The sequence below is a fragment of the Cervus elaphus genome, chromosome 1 (assembly GCF_910594005.1).
Source record: "Cervus elaphus chromosome 1, mCerEla1.1, whole genome shotgun sequence".
Taxonomy (NCBI): domain Eukaryota; kingdom Metazoa; phylum Chordata; class Mammalia; order Artiodactyla; family Cervidae; genus Cervus; species Cervus elaphus.
Window position 1 is genome coordinate 36,022,436 of NC_057815.1, and position 25,001 is coordinate 36,047,436.

The 25,001-nt window shown below is 41.8% G+C and overlaps 1 protein-coding gene across 4 annotated transcripts in view; it reads right to left on the reverse strand.

The window, feature by feature from the left end:
* Positions 1-25,001, reverse strand: part of PPP2R1B (protein phosphatase 2 scaffold subunit Abeta) — a 35,450-nt gene that overhangs the window by 8,045 nt on the left and 2,404 nt on the right. For 3 of the 4 annotated variants that reach the window (XM_043898966.1, XM_043898970.1, XM_043898978.1), the window contains exons 4-15: positions 22,371-22,603; positions 21,941-22,088; positions 17,422-17,577; positions 16,552-16,666; positions 16,065-16,135; positions 15,576-15,710; positions 14,674-14,847; positions 11,398-11,458; positions 7,270-7,424; positions 6,777-6,919; positions 6,296-6,387; positions 1,933-2,054 (exon numbers count right to left, since the gene is read on the reverse strand). In XM_043898966.1, coding sequence (XP_043754901.1) covers positions 1,933-2,054; positions 6,296-6,387; positions 6,777-6,919; positions 7,270-7,424; positions 11,398-11,458; positions 14,674-14,847; positions 15,576-15,710; positions 16,065-16,135; positions 16,552-16,666; positions 17,422-17,577; positions 21,941-22,088; positions 22,371-22,603 — 1,605 coding nt within the window. Of the gene's footprint in view, positions 1-1,932; positions 2,055-3,562; positions 5,891-6,295; positions 6,388-6,776; positions 6,920-7,269; positions 7,425-11,397; positions 11,459-14,673; positions 14,848-15,575; positions 15,711-16,064; positions 16,136-16,551; positions 16,667-17,421; positions 17,578-21,940; positions 22,089-22,370; positions 22,604-25,001 lie in introns of those variants that run through there. The other variant, XM_043898961.1, reaches the window with a different exon arrangement.

Consider the following 25,001-nt stretch of genomic DNA (forward strand, 5'->3'; position numbering starts at 1 on the left):
ATCATGTGACAGCTACTTCGAGATTCAATAAACAAATCCTCTGTTAACCCCCGCCTGACAGAGGCCCGTCGGCAGCTCTGTCAGCAGAGAGCAGCCCCCAGGGGCCAGCCTGGGAGGCCCCGAGCAGGCACCCGTCAGCGCAGGAACTGGCTCGCGTCCCGCGGGGCCATCCTGTCTCGGGTCAAGAGGCAGGCCGAGCCCCGGGTTGTTGAACGGTTCCCGCAGGGCCCAGAGGCCAGTACACACTGGAGGCAGTTCCCAGGGCTCTCAGTAGCCGGGGTTCACCCCGACCCCGCTGGGGCAGATGGGCCAATCTGCTACACGCCACCGACAGTCAGTGAAGGGTTAAGAAGAACAATTTCTGGTTTGCAACTGGATGACTTCCTGGATCACTCACTTGGCTGCTGGCCCCTGACACACACACTCTGCCTGGCAACAGCCAATTCCCTTTCCATCTCACCCCAAGTCCTTTCCTCAAGTGAAACAGACTCAGGGAAGGCTCCCTGAGTCGGGACAGGGGTTTACCAGGCTGACTGATTTGTAGTCTCAGAAGCCAAGCACAGCTGGGCCTCCAGTGCTGGAGAAGACTCCCCGGGAGACAGGACAGGGCTGGGGGGAGGTTCTCGACTGCCTGGGAAACAGAGCCCCTGGCACCCACCACACAGGGCCGCTGCGAGGACAAAGGGGGGGTTTGCCAGGAGCCTGACCAGAAGCTGTCTGCACAGTGACCAAGTGTCGGGGCTCAGGACGTGGCAGCGAATGCTGCTTCCCCAGCTTGCAGCCATCAGGGGCCGCCTCCAGACCCGGCAAGTCTGCCACAGGGGGGTCACCTCAACTAGTCCGCACGCACATCACAGGCAAACCATGTATTTAATGGCACAGTCAGTGCACCCTGAATGTGTAGGAAAATATAACTCCTTCTTCCCAAGGAAGTCTGTGGCTTACACTTAAAAATGTGAAACTGTTGTTCAGACGTGGTATCTTCCCTGAGGCCAAGTTCAGTGCAACAGAGGCAAGGACCAAAGGCTGCTGAGGCTGAGGGCGCTGTCGCCCCAGCCCTTCCTCCGGGGCGGGGGCAGCCACTGCAGGGAGAGCGGAGCTGCTGGCCCTGGAGAGGGGTCACACGGCAGGAAGGGGAGAACGCTCTGAGACGAGAGACTGCAGCTCAGGGCCTGGACCAGAGCAAAAGATTCTCATGGCCCCAGTTCACAAAACATGAAGGAAAGGGCATAAAGACTTGTAAGACAAACGTTTAGATGTTAGAACTGTCACCCAGCAAACGCGCTGGAGTGGTACAAAAATACCATTATCTTCCAAATAAACTAAACGCTGCCTGACATCAGCACACGGCAGCCAGACTCTCTGTGCTGCTTTTCCCAAGCAGTCTGTACGTCATGCGTCACCCTCCGAACAAACAGCCCCAGGGCACTGGCTGGCACCAACTTCGCTGAACTCGAACTTGGCACACCTCCTTCAGAGTGGTGTCAAGTGGGGGGGGGGGGGGTGGCTAGTAAAACATTCGGACTATTACCCAGTAAAAGGGACAGAAATGGATTTTTCCTTGAATGGAAGTGACTACCTGAGATGAATTGTAAAGAACAGTCTCTTCTGGGAGGTATGTAGAAACAGCCTGTTTCAATAAACAACTCTTTACCAAACCACCTCTTTCCTCTGCATGGGGGGGTGGGGGGCGCGGTGGCAGGGTGCTGACAAGCCCACCCCTCCCCTCAGAAGGCATTCCCAGAATGAAGGACAAGAAACATATATAATATATATAAAGACAGACTCCCCTGGTCCCCGGAACTCTGCCGTCCTCTCAGGGAGACAGCTCAAAGCTCTGGCTTCATTGCCTCTGGCAGCGGCCCCAGGCCCTCCACCCACACCTCAGCCCAGGCAACGCGGGACCCGGGCCAGCGGCGTGAGGGCACTTACCTTCCCCGTGTCCTCTCCAGGCCCTCTGGGTCTCGGGAAGTGGTTCTTGTCAGCCCCAGGGGCGCTGGGCTCTTCACTGTCCTTCACAGGAAAATCTAGCTTCCTCAGTCTTTGGGCCACCGCTAGAGACACAGACAGCAGACGGTAACGGACCCCGCCAGGCCGCGTCCCCGGCGGCTCCCCTGCGCCTCCTCGCCAGGGCCCTCAGGCATGCCAGCCCTGCAATGGGGAGGCACACAGGCCTCTGGGCACAGAGCTGGTCCACCCCTGCACCCGACTGAAGGTGCCTTTTCCTCAAGGGCCGTGGGAAGTGCCACCCCACTGGGCCTAGGGTGCCAGCCGGGTGCTCCCCTACCTCCCCTACCTCACTGACAGCCTACAGAACCCCAGCCAGACAGGAGAGACTTGGCTCCTTGCAAAACTGATGACATCAATTTAAGACAACTCTGAAGAAAGAAATGACTTGGCTTTTCTACCCAATGAGTAATTAAAATCTCTTCATCCTCCAGAAAGATTTCCATCTCAACTGAACATTATGTAATTTCCTGGAAAAAGCAGGCTCATGGAGGCAAACAGGGAATAGTGGGACTATTCTAGGTACAAAAAAGGACTAGAGACATGTGAGTGAACAGGAAAGAAGAGCATGGAGCTGGATGGAAAACAGGAGTATGAGAGAATACGAGAAGCAATTACATAACATCAGACCACAATCTCTTCATTGTTAAACCAGAAAGAACCAGGTGACAGCTCCTTCTCCCTCTGGTCTGTACCCAGGCAGTGCTCAGAAAGGAGGCTTTAAGACAAGAAGGCCAGGAAGGAAAAACAAGCGTCAGAGGAATTTAAGTGAAAGGCGAGAGACAAGCACCCAGCTTGCCGGGCCACTCTGCCCTGCCATCCCTGGGCCAACGGGACCAGTGTGATGTCCTCAGGGAAGAACCAGATTTTTAACTCCATGACAACACAGCGATTAATAACACTGCCAACAAGCCAGCATTACCACAGCCCAACCACTGGGTCAGGAATGACATGTCTGATTCTCCTGGAGGTCCATGCAGTATCTTGGACGCTTGGAGAAGACTGCTCAAAGGTCAGGCTGCTGTCTCTGTTCAGTCAGGACGAGCGGTCCAGAAAAGACCCCCAGGGCCTAGAATCAGTGGCGAAGCTGCGGTATTTCTGTGACCTGAGGGCTCCAACATGACTGGAAACTGTCACGCTGGAAACAACAGAGTAACCTGTTTATGTTTCTGAAACCAAATGCACGTCAGGTTCGTATCTTCATGATAGCATAGACAGAGAAACAAGATCTTGTCTCTTAAACCTGTGAAAGTTAAACCCCGCAACACTAAGGTGAATTCTACTCCTGATAAGACTTTTATTGGCATAACACTGTATACAGGTCTCTGCTTCACTTTCCTAATCAATCAAACAACTGCTGTAAACTGCGTAGGATGGGTATCTATGGCGGTGCTTATTCCAGGCACTGTACAATCCAAATACAACTGCTGCCTAAGATGGGGACTGGAGAAGGGCCACGTAAAAGCAGTGAAATTCTTTTATGTGTCAACAGGAGAATGAGAATAGTCTGGTACCTTGGATGACTTGTTCAACACACAACACACCAGAAGACAGGTTTTAGAAATTCATTGAACACATTTTTATTGAGCGCCTACTATGTACACCAGACACTGACCCAGATGCTGGTGGTACAGATACAGCAGAAGACAAAACAAAAACCCCAGCCCTTACAGAGCTCCTGGAGCTTACATTCCTGTGAAATTAAGGCAAGAAAACTAATACATGGAGAAAAGTTATGAGCCAAAGAACAGTTCCTCTGAAGAGTAACAAAATGGATCCCTATTGTTGAAGTCAGAAGAAACAATGAAGTCCCTACAGGGTGACCCAAAACCACAGGGCCCTGCTGAGCTCCCTGACCCAAGCCTGAGAGAGAAAGGGCTCCCAGTCTCCCCTTCACCACATCTGAGGGTGGAGGTCAGTGCACAGTGCTCCCCAGGAGGTCCACAAAACCAGTAAAGACTCTGTCCCCAAACCAGAGGACAGCAATGGTTGTGTAAATTCGTTTCAATCAAGGCAATAGTCTCTCAAATATGAAATTCAATGATGAGCATAACTGCAAGGTAATAAAAAAACAAAAAGAACCATGAACAAAAATTGTTTACAGCATAATAATTAATGATTTCTTCAGGGAAAGAAAAGATTTTTGCCTAAGAAAATAATTAGTCCTTAACCCTGAAGTAAAAAAATAGAAAATTACTATAAACTAGTTTGGCAGTTTTAAGTGCACTCAGATAATTTTGATTTTAAATGTTCTGCTTTTCTAAGATAAGACAAACTTTAAAGTATTTGGTCAAACTTGGTTTTCTGAAATGGTTTAATGTACAAAGCTCCTAGAAGTCTTTGTGCCTTCACAAAACAGAACAGGGCTCATTGGCTTTAAGAGACTATAAATGAAACTATTTGAAAACCAAAATGGAAACAAGCAGACTACAGCAAGACTCAGACTCAGCAAGATGCACCAAGAGAAAAATAAGCTATAATAAAACCTCATTAATTAAAAAGTCATTAGGGCAAGACAAGTTTGATTATGTGAAAAATCTTCATAAATTTAAAAGAAAAAATATTTAAATCCTCCATTAAATATGTGTGTATATCTATCAGGTATAAAGAGCAAATTTAATGTATCTAAATAAAGGTGTGGCCGGATAAAGATTCTCACAGAAGGTATTTTAATATAATTGATGAGAGTGATTAGAAACTAGGCATATCAAGTGGGAAAAGGGTGCTTTTTAAAGAGCGTTTAAGTAGTTCAGAAACATCAGACTTCCTTACAATTAATTTGCTTCAGCAAACCCTTCAGCTTTAAGTCATTATCAATTCCAGGAGGAATTAATGAGGCTTTACTGTAAAAGTAGGATAACATGTCAAATGATAAGATTCCAGCATCACCCATACCAAAAAAAATAATGAACCTTCAGTTTGGAAAGCTATTACTGTATAATATAGGAAGAACCAAATGTCCACACAGCTGGAAGCAGAACCAGGTAAGGAGCAGGAAATCCTCAATGTTGTACCACTGGTTCCTTTACTCATTAGAAATGCAACTGCAATCTACAATCAAACAGTAGAACCACTGCTTATTAAGAGGCACTAAATTTTAAGCATCTCAGCAGGGAGAAAGAGGAGTATTTTTGAATGCAGTCACAGTGGGGAGCTGCAGAAATGGAGTTAGGTTTCAACACAACACATTAGGACCAAGATGCATCTGCACTTCAGGTTTCTGAATGACATGATTACAGCCACAATCGAGCAAATAAAAACCACAACAACCAACACATGAACCCTGAGCGTCCACATTCCCCTTCCGCGGGAGACACTGACACGGACCATCATTATCCAGGAGAATATGGTTTTCACTACAGTTAAATCTCAGTGTGTCTCCCACGTGGAGTGCTCATAAAATAAGTTATTCTAAACCATGTACATTTAACTTTGGAATGGAGACACACAGATACATATAAACATCAAAAAAATCACTCTGTTCCACGTCTGGGTCCAAAACCTGTCCAGGCTTGGTGGAATATTAAAGAGGCTGGGACCTGATTAAACAATGACGATACAGGAGCCCAGACAGTGCTAAATAAATCATTAGGAGACAGTCAAGAAATGACTGTGCCAAGTATCAGAAATTGGTCAAAAACAATAACAACAGTTTAAATTATCCCAACAAGGAAGACAAGTGAAAAACAATGCCACTTCATCTTTAGAAAGAATCAAGTCACTGAAATTTGACTTCTTGTAAGGTGCTGCCATTTGCTCGGATGAGGTCTTGAAGGTTTTCCATTTTTTCTCTCCACCCAGTTCAAGAACACATTGACTAGAAATCTGTGATAAGAATTTAGTAACGTCTTTCCCCTCGTTCCTCGTTATGCCAGTGCAAGCACTAGAAAATTCCAAACAAAATCAAGTTAGTGGTACAGAAAGTACATGAACTATGTATGCGAACATTCAGCACAGCAACAATGATCCCAAAGCCTGAGACTAAGAGCTTCTCACAGTGGTCAGTTTCTTTACCGTCAGGCTAATCCAAAGTTAAACTTTAAAAACTGATTAAAATCCAAACAATACACTATCCTTACCAGTAAGAATCATATCCCTACCCCGCCCTTAGATATGGAATTGAGAAAATGGCCTGCCTGGTGGTGGGCCAAGAAGGTTCTACTCAAAGAGGAGACAGTGTTTCAGGAGCTCACCCTCTCCCGTGGCCAGGTGCTCATCACCTGGCCCACTTGACACCACTCACATCCTGTGAGCCCAAGGCAAAGCTGGAAGGCAGGAACAGACATACCACTTATGGCTTCCTGTGCAAAATACTTGACATCCATATCTTCATCTTGGCCTAGCTTCTGTAGTACCGGCTTAACTTCCTCCTGCAAAGCACTAAAATCCAACAGTATCATTTGTGAAGGGCAGTCTTCTGAGCCAGAGAAATGCGTTATGGTATGTAATATATATTATACTCTATGGTAATTTTTACAGTTTAAAATTTTAAAAATATTTTAAAACACCTATAATATTAACTTGACAAGTACTAAATAATTTCTCTAAGTCTCTGCAGAATTAGCTTTGGACAACGATCTGCACATGTACAGAGCTTAAATATAAAAGAGTAGACACCCTCAAAATTGGTTGTTGAATTACTATTATTTTCTTCAACCTAACCCACATCTTAGGTGACATGAAAATCACTGAATTTAATTATAGCTATTTCTGCCAAATGGGGTGAAAATTTAAATCTACTTTTTAAAAAAGAATACTAAAAATCTTACTCGGTATCTAGAATTGGTCCAATTTTCTGTAGAGATTTGGCCACATTGAAACGGACATTTGCTACTTGATCTCCTGCCATTTTCAATACAATAGGCAGCATCTGCTTAGTGGTTATTTCCTGACCACAGGCTTCAGACAGTGCCTTGAAAAAGAAATGACAGCACATTAAAAAACACTTTTTTTTAAAAAAGTATCCCCAAATCTAAAGAGACAAGGAAGTAACTGGCCACCAGGAAAATGTTTCTAGTATGAGCATGTGATGAAAGATACAAGGTAGAATAGAATTGCAGAATTAGACCAGAATTCAAACTGACTTGCGAGTTTGACACAAATTGAAAAATTGACAGTTTTCTCTCATCTCCTAAATATCCAACTTAATCAATATTAAGAAATATAATCCAAACAGAAGATAACATATTCAGGATTCAGAAATACAGTCCTGAATAACTGGTTTAACACCAGAGCTTAACAAAACAGCTATGTAATACTTACATTAATGCAGAATAAAGTGGTCATTCTATGCAAGTAATTAGGATCATTCGCCATTACTAACACTTTGGGAACGATGGTATTTTGGGCCCACTCTGTACCGAACTTCTGAACTAGCTTCATGAGGTTATTGGTGGCAGCTTCCCGGATGGCGTACACTGCAGAAGAGGTGAAGAAGATATTGTCGTGCTGCTCACATCACGAGCATAACCTAGTTTACTTTTACTTACGCCATCGTCAAAGGTGGGCCAAAAATAAAACTCTGTGAACACTCCAAATTTAGTCAGACTACAATGGCAAGCATGCTCAGCTATGACTTCTAATACGCTGATGTGGTCTGACTATAGTTTCAAAATGTCCAAGGAAAAGGGAAGGAAGGAGCTCATTACACGCATCATTAATTAGCAAATATGAGTGCCAACTATGTGCTATGTGTCACAGAAAGAATGCATAAGTTACTTGCCCCCAAAGACCACATACTCAAGCAGAAAAATGAAAAATAATGCATTTTAAGAAATCATGGGGTCTAAGACTCATTATAATAAAGCATGCACTAGTAAAGACCCTGAGGGCTGTAGGAGCTTAGGAGGAGAGAGAACAGAGAGGTCTGGGAAGGCTGTGTGAAACAGTGGCCTTGCACTGGGCCTTAACAATTATGGAGGATTTGTGTAAGTGGGGAGAATAGGGGAGGAATTCCTAGAAAGGACAAAAAAAATTTACCCAGGGCACAAAGGAAAAAACTGAAATCTGTGAGACACTAAGGTTGAACAGTTAGGGTGGAGCCAGACCGAGCTTCATGAAAGCTAAATTTAGACTGTAAGGAAACCAATGATGGGTTTTTAAAGCAAAGATGTGGCCCTATGACCAATGTGGTATTTTGGCAAGATCATTCCAGCAGCAGCAAGAACAGCTGAGAGAACGACAGCGAGGAGGTTATTCAGAGGCCACTGTCGTCTACACAACAGCAAATAAAAACTTCAGATTGACTTGCCTTTTTTCCCCTTAAAAATGTTTCTGTTGAGGCAACATGGCAAATGTCTTCTGTGAATATACATGCCTCCTTTAATCTCGTAATTCCCTACAAGGTCATTTAGCAAAGACATCATAAATCTAGATAATAAAGGCCCGAGCCACAATCTTCTCAACAACTAGTTACTACATACAACACCCAACAAAGACAGGTGTGGCAACGCTTCATCTTACATGTCCAATACACTCAAAATTTGGGCTTAGATAACAAGTGAGAGTGGTCAGTACCGATTCCTTACTCTACGCCTCCCTCGCGCCCAACCCTCCCGGGTGACAGCTGTGGAGCAACAGGCACCCAGGCAGCAGCTCTGATCCCAGACGACCGACACATGGCTCCCAGACAGGAAGCGGCCGGCTCTTCCCAGGCCACAGAGCCTCTCAGGCGACGCCGCTGGTCAGCACAGGCCAGACACCTTAGCCAAGGAGCTAGATTGTTACCAACATGCAACCTGACCAAAGCGTGTGGGAGAAGCAGCCTGCCAGGGATATTCAGCAGCACTCTTGAAAGAACACATTCAAGTCACCTGTTTCACTCATAACAAAAACTCCCTCCCTTCACCAGCACAGTCTTTGTTTCGAGCACACCGTCCCCCACCAACTTCTTCCCATCTGTGTCTCCTCCCCTCACTGCTTTTTTATTTGCTTGAGATTCTTCTCATCCTAATGCCATTGCCATAGAGAAGGGATCTCATTGCCAGAGTAACCAGAGATGAGAGCTCGGCCTTGACCCAGACCTTAACTGCACTCAACTCCACTTGGCCAGACGCCTACTATGTTCTTGGCTCCTCTCAATTTTGCTGTGAAAAGAATGCAAACAAACCACTCCACGGTTCTGCCTCTCCTCTCTGCTTGTTTTGTCTCTCTCCCTCCCTCTTCTTCCCTCTCCCCTCAAGGTCTGGCTGATGTGCAATGTTCCTCTGAATTTCTAACACACTCTATATGCTTACTAACTTTGGTACTTTTTCCTTCCTCCTATAAAAAATAAATTGCCCTTTAAATTCCTCTCTGATCAACACTATCCACTCAACCATGGAAAAGAGGGTAAGTGATACCGTCTTGCTTCTAGTTCTCTGTACTTCTTCACAATATCCTTAGTACTTTAATAAGCAAAAAAGTTTCTAAAAATTTAAAAGATCACTGATCACATGGCAGTTATCTAAAATGCAAAAACAAAACCTCGAACAATTTCAGAGCTGACATTTCATTGGTTCAAAGAATGCTTGCAAAGGCCACTTAAGTATGCTGCTGAAAAAGACGACACAAGGGTCTCTTCTGCTCTTAAACTGGATGATAAAAGATCAGAGAAAAAAGAAAGTATTAATTAACCTGCATTGACAGGTGAATTCTATATAGAAAAGGTGTCAGGAATTCAATTCTTTGTGGAACACCACGATTTTAAAAGTTTCTCAAATTAAGTGTAGAATACTAGCTTTCAAAGAGAGTATGGACCAATCTGCTGGGACTCACTAACATTAATATTTATCAGATATAATATGAACACTTTATTTCTAAAGAGAGAAAACTATCTTTCCTATGATTTCACCAAATCTTAGTTTCATTTAAGAAAAAACATGAAGCCTTAAAGAGACAACTTCAGAGGACAAGAAAAAGAAAGTCTTTGCAATCTAGTTTGAAAACAATGAGATTATCTACATTTACACATCTTTATGAAATTTACATTTTTTGCACCTCTCCTCTTCACTTTCTTAACCATATGATCCAACTGGCAACCCACTCCAGTAGTCTTGCCTGGAAAATTCCATGGACAGAGGAGCCTAGTAGGCTACAGTCCACGGGGCTGCAAAGAGTCAGACATGACTGAGCGACTTCACTTTCACTTTCTTCAAAAAAAGTCAGTTTGGCAAGGACTGACATCTTGCAATGTGTGATGCTTCATCCAGGACGTTAGCATTCCTGTCCATTGATTCAGCTTCAGTTCAGCACAGTTATTTGACACCCACCACGCCAAGTCCTGTGCTTTACACGCTCGAGGTATTCTTTTAAATCACTCAGGAAAGTTGGGTTTTTTCTTTTCGTTTGTTTGTTTTGACCCTTAAAACCACCTTCCTGCAGAAACAGGCACGATATCCCCACTCCTCCCAAAGGAGGGTCCCAGAGGCACCCTCAGAGATAAGGTCTACAAATAAAGTATATATAATATGCGCTGTGGAACTGAAGCAAGATACCCATCATAATCACCAAAACAGGGCACCAACGCTCACAGGGCATTGTACGTCCTCAGAGCCCCCATCTGCACAGGTCTCAGACCACGTGGAAGCTGCCGCCTGGACAGGAGCTGACACTGGGCCTCACTGGTACAGAGAGGCCCTCTCCAGCCCATCGCTGCCCAGCAGACAAGCACTGATATCCAGACCTGAAACCTTGTCCAAAAGCCACCTGCTAACAAGTGAACAGACAAGGTAGTTTTACATAAAACATCAACTGTGTATTTTGAAAAGCGGCAGTTTCAGCTTTTATTTTGTAACACAGTATGTGGCACTAGAGGAAAAAGATTCTGTGACTGCTGAAATGAGTTGTGCTATAAAAGCAAAGATAACAGAGCGAGCCTCTCGCCCAAACCAGAAATCGGGGCCCTCTCTATCCTAGGTGACAGGTGATGTCTTCCTTCCACGCCCGATACCCTTACTACACACTGCACATCTGCGTCTCTATGTCACCTCAAAGCAGCCCACGAGCCGTTTCTTCCCCCAAGTCTTTCTTCTGATTCCGATCCCTGTCCAACTCAGTCTACAGTGGCTGAAGACACAAAGATGGAAAAGATGGTGGAAAGAAGACATTTGAATAAGAAAGGATGAGTATATGTATGAAATAGAAAGTTTAAAAATAATATAATGGCAAGAGTGAAAACAAAGAGATTGTTCAATGAAGAAAATAAAGTTTAAGATAGAAAAATTGGTAGAAAATAGAAATGTCAAACTTTTGATCAGAACAAGCTAACTGGACTTTAATGAAAGACTGTCTTCATTCCTACACTGGTAAAACAAAATATGGTCAGATTAGGGTTCCTTTCTGAAAAGGAAATATACAAACAAAATGAAATATATGCAAAAACACAGGACTCCCATTAACTTATTTACTTACCATGGTCCACAAGCCAGGCCATACATAAAGAATTCAGCTTTTCATCAAAGAATTCCACACCCTATGGATAGAGAAGATTCCATTAATACACGTCTCCAAAGTTAAAAAATCAAGGTCTATTTATATTACACCAAAGTGACCTGAAAGCTAAAAAAAACCACTTATTTCCAAATAAGCTGAATTCATGGACCAGCCAGAAAAAAGAATACCATGAGGTCTGATTTACAAGCCATACAACTACTTTACTGGATAGAAATCATAAAGAAAAGGTAAATGCGGTGGCCCAGGGACTGCTAAGAGGGAGAGAAGCGAGTGGCCTGAAGCAGATGCTACACTGCAGACGTGCAGGAAGAACGCAGCATGGACAGTCTGCCAAAAGGTCTCTATGGAGCATCTCTGAAAATGAACCATCAGGAAAACACCAGTCAGAAATACTAATCTCAACATTTTCCGTTTTGGGTTAATATCTTTTTTTTTGGTTAATACCTTTTTCTTCCCCCCCCTTTTTTTTTTTTTCCCCCCATTTATTTTTATTAGTTGGATGCTAATTACTTTACAATATTGTAGTGGTTTTTGCCATATATTAACATGAATCAGCCATGGATTTACATGTGTTCCCCATCCTGAACCCCCCTCCCACCTCCCTCCCCATCCCATCCCTCTGGTAAATATCTTAATAAATCCTTAAGGATAAAGAACTTGACATCAAGAAACAGACTCCTCCCCAATTACAGAGAGCACCCTGGGATCCATGGGAGAAAGCAGAGAGAGAATAAGCAGGCACAAGACTAGACCTGAGGTGGACCCATCCCAGTTCTCCCCATCAACGGTGGCCACACCAGCACAGGCAGCAGACAAGCTCCTCGAGCTGGTTTACACAGATCTAGCACCGTGCTCTTCACAGCGTGCAGAAGATGGCTGTGAACCATGCTTTCCCTGCACCTCTCTTGATGCCTACATGTTCACACTCTTTAGCTTCTTTGGGACGTAAGAAGTTTCTGACCAGTGACCATATACTTTAAATAAAGAAATGTTATATAAGTGCTTTCAAAATATAATAAAATGGCTTCATAATAATAGGTTATGAACAGGCTTTAGCACACACTTGGATTACCATGTCTGCTCTCAAAAAAGATTTATTTTTCATTTCAGGTCATGGGTTTCTCTGAGTCCTAATTAACTTTTATTTCCTGATTCTTGTGGTTTAACCTTACATTTACTCACCATGGTCCATAAACCAAGCCATACGTAAAGTCTTGAAGGAATTTTATAAATTGACTACCTGAAATAAAAGTCTTAATGGGTTTTTTTTTTTTTGGATAAAATATATATTAACAGATGTTGAAGTTGTATAACAGAACGCTTCTGACTGATGCATGCCACCCCTGCTAGACAAGCGTGAAGCAGCCAGAGTCACCACATGCCTGTTTCCAAGATCCTCTAGAGAGCTACCAACCTTTGCAGGCTTCTCAGGTCTGGGAGGGACAGAAGTTACAAGAAATGGTACTGAAATTCACCCTCCCTGCTGGACAGCCACTTTAACCTTCAGCAAACCAGCTAACCACTGCTGCTTTCCACTCTGAGTCATGACAGGCAACACTTAACAACAGAAGATGACACTCAGTACTTGGGAATGGCAGGACAACTCTGGGAGACTGGAGGACAGAGGAGCCTGGCATGCTGCAGTTTATGTGGTCACAAAGAGGCGGACACGACTCAGCCACTGAACAACAACAACAGTGGGGGAAGAAACTGACAGGATGACTTTATCTGACCCCATTAGGTATCCTCTACTTTTTGAAGGTTCACTTTATATCACTTCACTTTTACAAAAGAGCTGTAAAAGAGTACATGTGTTCACTAACTGAAAGAAATCTAAATGGGATTTCTTTTTTAACGAATAAAGGTGAAAAATGTGTTCAGTGTTCATTTTGCAACAAGCCAATGAACCCTGAGACAGGCAGCAGCAAGCGTGGCACAGCCAAGCTTATTCCCTGAAAACTATTTAACATCTCATCTCAGCATCAGGCTGCCACTGCCCCAAACTGTGTCTGTGAGCATCTGTGCTTCCTCTAGATCTATTTCATGTATCTGTTAGCAGGATGTGTCCTAAGGTAACTGCTTCTTTGCTCTACACCATCTTAGCTTGCAAGAGCGCTCTTAGGGACGCTCTACTTCCAGAGTGTGAGGGAAGCCTGTACACTGCTCTCTCTGGCATCTATTATGAAGAATGGGACACTTCAAGTTTTATAAAACATGATCCCACAGACATCCACAAGACACATCTCATAAACTAAGTACACCAAAATAACAATACAAATTCAGCAGTCCAAGAAGAGAAAAAATAAATCTCATATGCTATGATATGAAAGGAATAGAAGTGGAAGACGAGAAACAAATGGCAGTAATACTGGCCATAAACTGACACATTATGAGCTTTCTCAAAAACTCATCAAGTATTCATTTTTCTCAACAATCAACAAATGCTAAGTGCCTGATTAATGCCAGGCACTACGGGAGGCACTGGAAGTGAAACACTGAACACAGCCCTGCCCCAAAACAGATCAGTTGTCTATCTCCTCATCTAGATTTTAAGTTACTCGATAGTAAAGTGCAACCACCATGATGAGGGCATATCAAATTCAGAACTGACCAAGGTACCTACTATAAAAGAAAGGAGAGGATGTGGCTATAAAACCCAGCAATGAAATTTTAATTAACTTGCTATCAATAAAACTATCCATAAATCTCAAATAGTAACAGATAATGTGATAATACAAACTCTGGCCAAAATACTAGCATTACAAACCTCAACACTCCTTTTTCATATGAGGAGTCCTCAACTCCCTTTAACCAGAATGCAGGAAAAGTGGTAACCAGAGACATTTGCTCAGAATACAGGCAGAGAGGGAAGCTTCCCTGAGCAAAAGTCAAATCTTGAAACCATACTCCCTTCTCTCAGATAAATATTCCTTAAGTCACAGAGACAGTAAGTATCACAAAATCTATGTAACATATACCAAGAAACTATATACTCTTCCATGGCTTTGCTTTCAGATGGTGGGGAGGTGAAATGTGTTTTTAAAATACCTTTTGTTAGATGTTAATACACTGATGAAAATGAAAACCATTCTACAGGCAACTGACAGAGACCGTACTTTCTCACGCATCTAAGTGAACACAACCATACGAGCTATGTGGGCCTCCTGCTGGCCCTGGCGAGTCCGCTCCACTATGTGATGCTATCCCTCAGCTCACAGGAGTGCCCACACTCACCAGCTGTCCCGCCAGCAGTGGCATATACTCGATGATGGCCAGCCGGACCCTCCATTTGGCATCTTCAGCCAGCTCCACTACGGCAGGAAGGAGTGACTGGGAGAGCTGCCGGACTCCAATCACTTCATTCACACAGTCCAAATTGGAGATGATATTCAGACGAACTTCAGGACACTGCAAATACACAAGGCCCAAAAGAGCACACATAAAGATCAAGTTCTCTGCTCGATATTCTCCTACCACCATGATGAGCAAATAAATTTTAAAATGAGAAAGTGTTGACTTGGGTGAAAAAACTATTGTCTTGGAAGAAATACTTAATACTGAGTATACAAATAATTCAAAGTGCATAATTTAATTGACTTAAACAAAACTCTCAATGAAAAGTCTATAGAAACGTAAAGAGCACATAGGCTATGAAATCAAATTGCATGTATTCAAATCCCACATCGACCACAGCTGAGACTTCAGGTAGGTTATTTTACCTCTGTGCCTCACCTTCTTCATCTGTAAAATGGGAATAATAGTAAGACCGACCCTCAAAAATAAGATTGCTGTGAAAATTACACATAATAATACACATGCAAAGCACTGATGATCACACCTGGCAAACAGGGTAATTTTTATAATATTATATCTAAACTTAAATGAAACTTTTCCAGTAAAGATCCATTAAGTTTAAAGAGAAGAAAAAAACAGTGAATATAATCAGGAATTAGGCAGAGAAGATGGACAGACATTTTTATGTCTGTATCAGTGGCCCATTTTCTCAGGAACTTATAACTCTGTGCCCAAGTACTGTCAATGGTTTAAAATAAGTTACTTTTTCAGTGACACCCCAAACAAAAACCAAACCAAATCACCGACTATCAAAAGACAACAAAATTTATAACCAGACTTACCTCATCCTTTAACTGAGCTAAAAAGAGAGGCAGAAGATGTTCAATGGTATTCTCTTTGCCCAAAATGGTAGACAACCCCATAATTACAGAAGCTAGAGCCGACTTGACATGTTGATTTGTATCAGATACTAATTCCTAAAATAAAGTCAAAATTAATAGCCTTTAGTTTTTTTGCAAGACAACAGAAATTTCCATATGATTTCCCAAGGAATTTTAACAGACAGCACTCTTTCAATACTGATTAGTTAATAAAGTTTCCTCAGACCATCTGTCAGATAAAATAAACCTATGCAAAAAAAAGAGCATTTTTACTTATAAAACATTAGTAAGTAATAAATAACAGTGTCACACATTAACATAACTGTCCCATTCATCCCTGGTCCATGTTTAAACTTAAAGAGATTTAAGGTAATACAAACAAAAACTGAGGTCAGGTTTACCTTCACACAGGGCAAAGTGAAACAAAAAATAAACTAAAGTTAGGTTTACCTTTATATAGGGTAGAATTTGATTCATAATTATGGTCTCTCTACCTTCCATAGGCAAGTTCTCACAAAGTTCTAAAATATACAAAGAGAAAGAAAAAAATGCTTATGTAGAGCCATTTACAAGGAGCCAAATGAAGAAATTTAACCAGATTTATCAAGTTTCAAGTTAAATCAAATCATATGTTTAAGCAAATAAGTTCCAAGGAAGAAAAATGGCTACTTTTAAATGCACTTTTTGGTCAGTCTATAGGCCACTGTGTACCACACCAATCCAATCTGGATTGGATACATTCTTTTTTAAACAAAAGCTATTTGGTCTTAAATATATAAGGGAGTAGCTTTATGTGACAATGTTAACATTTCAACACATTAAAATCATCTCTATTTATCTGAAAACATAATCTAAGACAAAAAAAAAAATACAAAATTCACTGACAGAAAAAAATGCACCAAAGTGATCTAGTTACAACATAAACTGACACCTTAACCTTTTACTTTATGGGCAGCAGCTGCTCGGACTTCAGCTTCACAGTCTTTGAGTAGGTTCTGAAAGGCGGGGATGAGGTCATTTAGGGTGATTTTGGGACCCACAGCTTTCTGGAGCTATAAAAGAATTTGCACAGGTTTTAATGTATTCTAATCAAAATAACTAATAAGCAGGCGGGGATGAGGTCATTTAGGGTGATTTTGGGACCCACAGCTTTCTGGAGCTATAAAAGAATTTGCACAGGTTTTAATGTATTCTAATCAAAATAACTAATAAGCACAGTGCAATTGTCAAGTACAGACAGTCCCTAACTTACGATCATTCAACTTAAGATTTTCAACTTTAGGATGTTGTGAAAGTAATACACATTGAATAGAAATCAAATTTCACGTTTTGAATTTTGATCTTTTCCTGGGCTAGTGCTATGTAGTACCATCCTCATGTGATGCTAGGCAAAGGGAGGAAGTCAGCCATGTAATCACAAGGGGGAACAACTGATAGACTTAAAACCCCTCTGTTTTTCACTTTTAGTACCAGTACTGAATAAGTTACATGAGCTATTACACATTTTATTATGAAATAGGTTTTCTATTAAAGTACTCTGCCCAACTGCAGGCTAATGTAAGTGTTCTTTAAACATTTACAGTAGGTGAGGCTATGCTATGCTGTCCAGCAGGCTAGGTGCATTAAATGCACTTTCAACTACAGTGGGTTCATCAGGACACAACCCTATCATGAGTCCAGAAGATCTATGTATATTTTTGCCTCAAGCACTTCCAACTCAGAAACTTTCGGTTATGACAGCAAATCTGTGGATTTCTGGGGTTTTTTTCCTTTTAGTACTTAAAAAATGTCAGTGCACTAATTTTACCTCTGAAAATTTGTCAGCTACCATATAGCGAACTCGCCAAGATTTATCTTCTGCGGCTTGTCGAAGTGTAGGCATCACCAAAGCCTCAATGTCATCCTGAGACAGTAACTGGGCAATACTGACACAGGCCTCTACAGCCAGCAGGCGCACTGAGTCCTAATGAACAAAATTCCTTTCTGTTAGTCAGACAGTATTTACTGAGAGCCATGAGGCAGCATGTGGCTGGGGTAGAGCTTGGGTGTCCTTAAAAAAAAAACCCCACACTATAAGCAGTTCGTGTCTTTATGTCTTGAAATAGCTGTTCCCTTTGCGTGAAATCGCAGGCATGTCAAAGCCATAAAGACAGAAATGACTGTTCTCTGAGTGAACAGCAAAGTTAACAACACTGGTTAGAATACAGAATTTTTAGTAAGGAAAATGAAATAAAAATGTAAAGATTACATGAAAAAAAGAACATTTTAATGATGTCTCTAAATTCTCACTCTAAGAAGCTGAAAAGCATGCGTGTACCAGTTGTTTATGGACGATCAGAACAGAGGAAGAGAAAGGGGGTAAGGGTAAGGGGGTTACTTAGGAAGCTCAGCTTTCAAAACACTCAGTTGAGGATGGCAATAGTGAGAGTTTAGGCATGAGGTAATAACTCGGAAAAATACACAGAAAAACAGAAGTTTTAAGTAATTTTTAAAAAACGTTAAATTTAAATGCTGATGATCAAGGACAGAATAACTTTTTTTTTTTCCAGAATAACGTTTGAGATAGCCAAACCCAAAAAACCCAGCAGAAAAAATCAGAAAGTTAAGGGATTAATGAACTCAACTTCCCAAATGTAAACTGCCAAGTATCAACCTAGTATGTATATATCCTTTGTAAAAGTAGTAATATATAGATAGATAGATCAATGAAAAATTAGGAATTGAGACTATGGATTGGGGAATCATAAATATATTAGTAGGAAATGAAAATACATAAACATCTGAGCACCCAGATGAAACGCCAAAAATTTTAAGAGTATGTAACATACTTATATGTGTGTATCTATGCACATGCAAGCATACAAGAGGTAACAGTACCTCCAACTTTCCGAAATATTGTAAATTTAAAAAATTATAAATCAACAATAACCTACTACACGCCCAAGATACTCACTACTCTATCTAAATGAACAGGCTAAAAAAGGCAGAACTATATTTTTGGTAGTGGTCATACAGCTACGTTCAGATTCCAAAAACTATGCTGAATCAAGGAGCTACTGTCACTGATGTAAATACATACCCATCAATACTTTTTCAATTAATCAACTACTTTTCTCCCAGAACTCCTGATTTTCTTCCCTGTATCTGCTACTCCTCCCAGAATCTTCTCTATCTCAGCAGTGAGACCAGTATCCACCCAGTTTCTCAAGTAAAATCAAGAAATCTTGATGCCTCTTCCCTTGTTCCAATTCAATCACAGTTCTACTGACTACCTCCAAACCGATCACCAGATTCTTTTCATCTGTACCATACCACCCTAGTTCACCACTGTCTCTTGTCAAGATTATTGTAAAAGTCTCCTAACTTGTCTTCTTGTTTCTATTCTCACCCCCCACCTTACAATTTAGGTTTCCACCTAGAAACCAGAACAATCTTTTAAAATTTTAAATTACATCAAATTACTTTCCTGATTAAAATCTTGGTGTGCTCTCATAACACCTAGAAAAGAAAACCCAAACTCAACACCCTGTTTCAAGGTCCCCCACAATCTGGGCCCTGATTATCTTATCCAAATTCCTATCAGAGTCCTTTTCACCCACTATGTTCCAACCACAGGATCTTGATATATACTAAATGTCCTCTCCTCTTGGAATTCTCTTTTCCTAGAGCTCTGCCATACTAGGAAAGTGCGTGGCTGGCATTTTTTTGTTCAGGTCTCAGTTTATGCCACCTCTTCATGGCCCTTCTCTGACTAACCAGTCTAAAAGAATGCCTATAATCACTCCCTACCACTATGTTACCCTACCAGATTGCCAACAGTTTTTTCATTTATTTGGCTGCACTGGGGTCTTAGCTGCAGCATGTAGGATCTTTTGATACAGGGCACCAACTCTCTAGTTGTAGCACAAGGGCTTAGCAGTTGTGGCTTGAAGGCTTAGCTGCTCCACAGCTGATCCAAGCATGTTGGATCTTAGTTCCTTGACCAAGGATCACATCTATGTCCCCTGCATTACAAGGCAGATTCCCAACCACCAGGGAAGTCCCTTCATCATCAATTTGATCTCTAATATTTTATCTGTTTATTATGCTTTCTTTCATTAAAATATAAACTGCATGACAGCATGGTCCCGTATTTAACACTGAAAGCCAGAATGAAGAACAGTGCCTGATTCGTAGGAGGTTCTCAATAAATACTTTCTCAATGAATGACTAAGGCAGGAGCAGCAATTCTATCAGTGGTCACAGTGAACATACGCACATATATTTCACAACTAAACAAATAATTCTTTCAGCATCCATTGCTGTTAATACCACAACCAGACATGCCTCTTGATGAAAAGCAGCCTCCATCTAACAAAGTGATCCTACTGCCCCCAAAATATCAAACAAGCTCTCACTAAGCCTCTAGATCAGGATGGAGGCAAACACTGGCCAAATATGGAAAGCAGCTAGTTTCTGTAAATAAAATTTTCCTGGAACAGCACCATGCCCATTAGTTTACATATTACAGTGTGTGACATACAACAGCAGAGCTTTGTAGTTACAACAGAGACTGTCTGGTCCACAAAGCCTAAAATATTTAGTATCTGGCCCTTCACAGAAAAAATTCACAAATCTCCACTCTAGATTCAACTACCAATTTTGCAGGACAAAAGAAAACATTGAGTTATCCATGGGAAATGTAATCAACAAAATCTCAAATGAGGATTCTAAACCTGTGCTCTCCAATGTGACAACCATTATCCTACCTACTACCTACTTCTGAGTATCTGAAATGTAACTTGTACCACACATTCTAATGGTAGTTACTTTGGATATACTGGGTTAATAAAATACACTATTGAAATCAATTTCACCTGCTTTTCACTTTTTAAACTATGGCTACTGTGAAACTTAAAATTAACAGGTAGCTTACATTGTATTTCTGTTACATAGTGTTGTTTTAAACCATACTTTATGAATAGTAAAAATGCAAAGAAAAGTAAGGAGGTGGTTACCACAAAAATCAAGATACAATCAAGTGTTACAGTCTTAAGGGGGTAGGGAGTAGGAACTAGGAGGGGTGTTTGGGAGGCAGATCATGCTGGGCTTCCTGGATAATGGCTATCAAAGTTCTGTCTCCTTTCATAGATGAAAGTTATGGGATAACATGCCTTGTAATACTTAAGATGCATATTCACTTTGTACTGCTTTGTATATATTAATACACTTAAAAAAATATTTTGAAAGATTTATCATCTTCAGATCTAGAATCTGAAAACGAGACTCAAGGTATGTATCTGCTGCTCTTGATCCTGTACACATACAGTGATCTGGGCAGGAACTAGGTAAATTGTCCTTCTGGAGTCCAGGAACTCTGGGGGCTGATTCGCCAAAGCACCATACAGAAGAGCACTACGGCTTAGCGGTGAAGGTCACAACTCTGGAGCTAAGCTGCCTAGACTCAAGTCCGCACTCCAACACTGCCCACTATGCAACCATGAGCAATTTACTCCAATTCCTGTGCCTGTTTCCAAATATGTAAAATGGAAGTAATGACCTCATGGGGCTGTTGTAAGGGCTGAATCACTTCACATATGTAAAACACTTAAAACAGGCTGAAAAATATTCATTTGGGTGCTTACTAGTATATTATTATTGCTTTTTGTTGTTATTTAGTCGCTAAGTCGTGTCTGACTCTTTTGCGACCCCATGGACTGTAGCCTGCCAGTCTCCTCTTCCATGAGGTTTCCCAGGCAAGAATGAACACTAGAGTGGGTTGCCATTTCCCCCTCCAGAGGATCTTCCCAAACCAAGGATTGAACCCGCGTCTCCTGCATTGGCAGATGGATTCTTTACCACTGAGTCACCAGGAAACCCAATATTATTGCTAATTTCTACACCGATGAGATGGAGATCCTTGGGTTTATAACTGCCCTCATGCAAAGTTATCCTATACACTCATACAGAGGATGCAGAGGGGTCAAAGAGCTTTCCCAATACATGCTATGCTTGTTTATCTGAAAGCCAAAAATTCCAGGACACATTACTGTCCCACAATAATTCAGCCTGCAGTACCCAAAGGTATAGTTACTCTTTAATGTGGCTTTGGCCTTCCTTCCTACTTATGGCTCCCAATTCCTTGACTTCCCTTCAACAGCTGCTAAATGGAAAAGAAAATCATGATTTGGCTAAGAAAGAATTATAAGGACACTGGGATGGGTAATCTTAAACTTTAGCCAGGCCAGAATTAAGTAATAATTCTGAAAAAAATGATCTTAACATGAGTACCAAAACATCCAAGGAAATTCTTCAAATGTAAGAGCATATTTGTGTACTTTAATTACCTGTTCATCTGAAGCTAGATTAGTGAACAAAGGAACGATTTCACTTTTCACACTGTCTAATTCCAAAACTTTTGCAAATTCACCCAATTTGGAAGCAGCAGCACGTCGGACCATTGGTGTGTCATCTGAGCACAAGGAACGGAAGTACCTGCAGCAAATAAAATAATGAAGGTATTTCCTGTTACATGCCACTGATTAAGCATCCCCCCAACACACAAAGAAATTTCAGAGGTTTTCTCCTACAAACATCAGGCATTAGACTTCTACTCATAGCAGTAACAAAGGAAAACCCACTGGTATGTTCACTTGGACATTCCTAACAGTTGTCATCAATCTGACTACCCTGATACCAGCCACTCATTGGTAACAGGGTACTGTGTGACCTGTCAGCTGTGAGCTCCCAATAACCCCCCAAAATACCATATCTTACTGTCTAATTTCTCCTTTGACAGCAATGGAAGCCCTGGGATAGCAAACGCTGAACAAACCACATGCGGATGTGCGAGAGGTAAACCAATCCCCACTCGCCAAGCGTTTCACCAGAGGTACGAAGTGAGCCTCCAGAGCCACTGGCGTGTGCTCCTGCGAGATCTGCCTCAGGGACTCCACAGCCTTATCTCGAACCACAGTCTCTTCCACAGTTGCCAGGCTTTCCAGAGGAGGCTGGAGAGACCAAAATGGAAAACCAGAGAGAAAACTTAGTCAGGTTAGATACAGATTACCGCCTTTTAAAGTGACTGATGGGAGGTGGGACAAGTAACCAGAATGTTAGCTACATCACACCAAATGGTTACTTTCAGTTCACAGGGTGATAACATATGGTGTGTCCAACCTGAAGACACGACTTCTGTAGGACAGCCAAGATTTCATGTCCCAGATGGCAATTCCCAGATGGTGTCTACGAATGACATGGTGGAAGAGACCTGACACAATGTTAATATTATTGTGAGCTGAATCACTAGATTTAAAAGCTCTGTAGCCAAATTCGACAGAATCATGTATGTTTCCTCAAGAGTAAGTGCAAAAACATGACCACCACCAGGCACCACAATTACATGAGGACACCACATCAGAACACTGAGTCCATGGCGTCTGGAGTATCATTCTACCATTCCTGGAGTGGAAGTTACCTCTGCCAATTCACTCCACGCCACTGACTTTTCCAAACTATTAAAGGCTGAGTGCAAAATTACTTTTCTCAGAATACATACAGGATTTTTTCATGAGCCAGACATAGAGTGGAAGTTTAAGAAAGAACAATTAAATGAAAGGTACAGAGATAACAGGAAACCTTGCCTGCAGCTTTAGAAACAGTAGAGACCAAAGCCCTGGCCCAGGCCCTGACGAGGACAGTGGGTGAATGTGGCACAGCCCAGGGAGAAGTACAGAGGGCTGACTCTCTGAACTGCTGCTCTTCTGGGTTTGCACTCGGTCCCGACAGATTCAGGATACACCATGAAGTGCCGATGTTAAAGAAAACCCACGTGTAGAACTGACCAGGAGAGTGAAACAGAATCATGAGTTAAAGGAAACAAGGGTGTCTACATAATACATTTCAAAAATTATTTGATACAAGGTACTCAGCTTTCCTAAGGGAAATTTCAGAAGCCCTCTGAAAAGATATTGCTTTCTTAAAAGCAAAGCCCTTACATGATCTGTCCATTGCCTTCTCTGACCTCTTCTCATGCAGTATCACTGATAATCTCTATCACTGCTACAGAAGAACAAACTCCTGTCTCTTGATTGAAACTTGGCCTATTTCTCCATGACCTTTTCCTACAGCCCTGGGACCACCAATTCCGCCTACTCTAACACCAACAGTTTATACTCTTGCAATCAACCAGTTTCACGCTTCCAAGGCTCCTAAACTCTTTTAAAATGATAATTACTTTTATATTCTAGCACTGAGGAAAGGGAAGAAATAAGGCCATGATTTCTTTGCGCTAGTTTACTTTTTTTGGGGGGGGTGTCGTTTGACTTTTCTTCTTAATTCTTTAAAGATTTACTTTATTCAAGTACAGTGCTCTTACAATGTTATGTTAATTTCTGCTGTACAGGAAATTGATTCAGTTATACATATACATTCTTTCCCATCATCGTTTTATCACAGGACATTGAATACAGTTTTATATTCTAATGGAGGAAGATACAACTAATCAAGAAAATAACTAGATGGTGTTGAATGCTCTGTAAAGAGAACAGGGGGAATTTCCTGGCGGCCTAATGGTTAGCACTCTGTGCTTTCATTGCTGAGGACCAGGGTTCAATCCCTGGTTGGGGAACTAAGATCCCACAAGCTGTGTGGTACAGCCAAAGAGGGGGTAAAAACAAAGATGATGTGGTAAGGGGTGATTGGGGAAGAAATTTCAGGTTGAGAGGTCAGGGAAGGCATTGCTGAGATGCATTAAAGCTGGCATCTAAATGATAAGGAGTCAGTCATAGGAAGCTCAAAAACACATGTTATTATAGGGACTATCCAGGGCAATAAGCTTGGTGTATTCAAAGAACAGAAGGAAGACTATTGTGAATGGAATGAGGTTACTAAGAGGGAACATGATATGAGATAAGCTTATAGGGGCAAATTTTATAAACTAAGGTACAAACTAAGGTAGAAATTATGAATTTTCTAAGAACCATGGCAGGGAGTGAGTGATCCATCTCTGGGTGAACAGTGAACTGTAGTGGTGGGGCAGAAGGCATGAGTGGAAAGCAACTAGATTACTACAATAATCTAAAGGAAAGACCATGTGGTCTAGAAAGACCAGTGGAGAGATGACCTAGGTGGTAGTAGAGATGGAAGAAAGAGAACTGATTCGGAATACATGCAAAATCTACAGGAGTTACTGACGGATTAGATGTGGGAAGTGAGGGGAAACGGATTAAAGAATGTCTTCCAGGTTTTGGCTGTGCAACTAACTGGGTAGATGGTGATGCCATTTACTGCAATGGGACAACTAATTAGGATACATTTTGGGGAAAAAACTGAGTCCTGTTTTAGACATACTAAATTTGAAATGCCTGTTTGACACCCAAGTAGAAAAATCATAGCAGATATATAGAG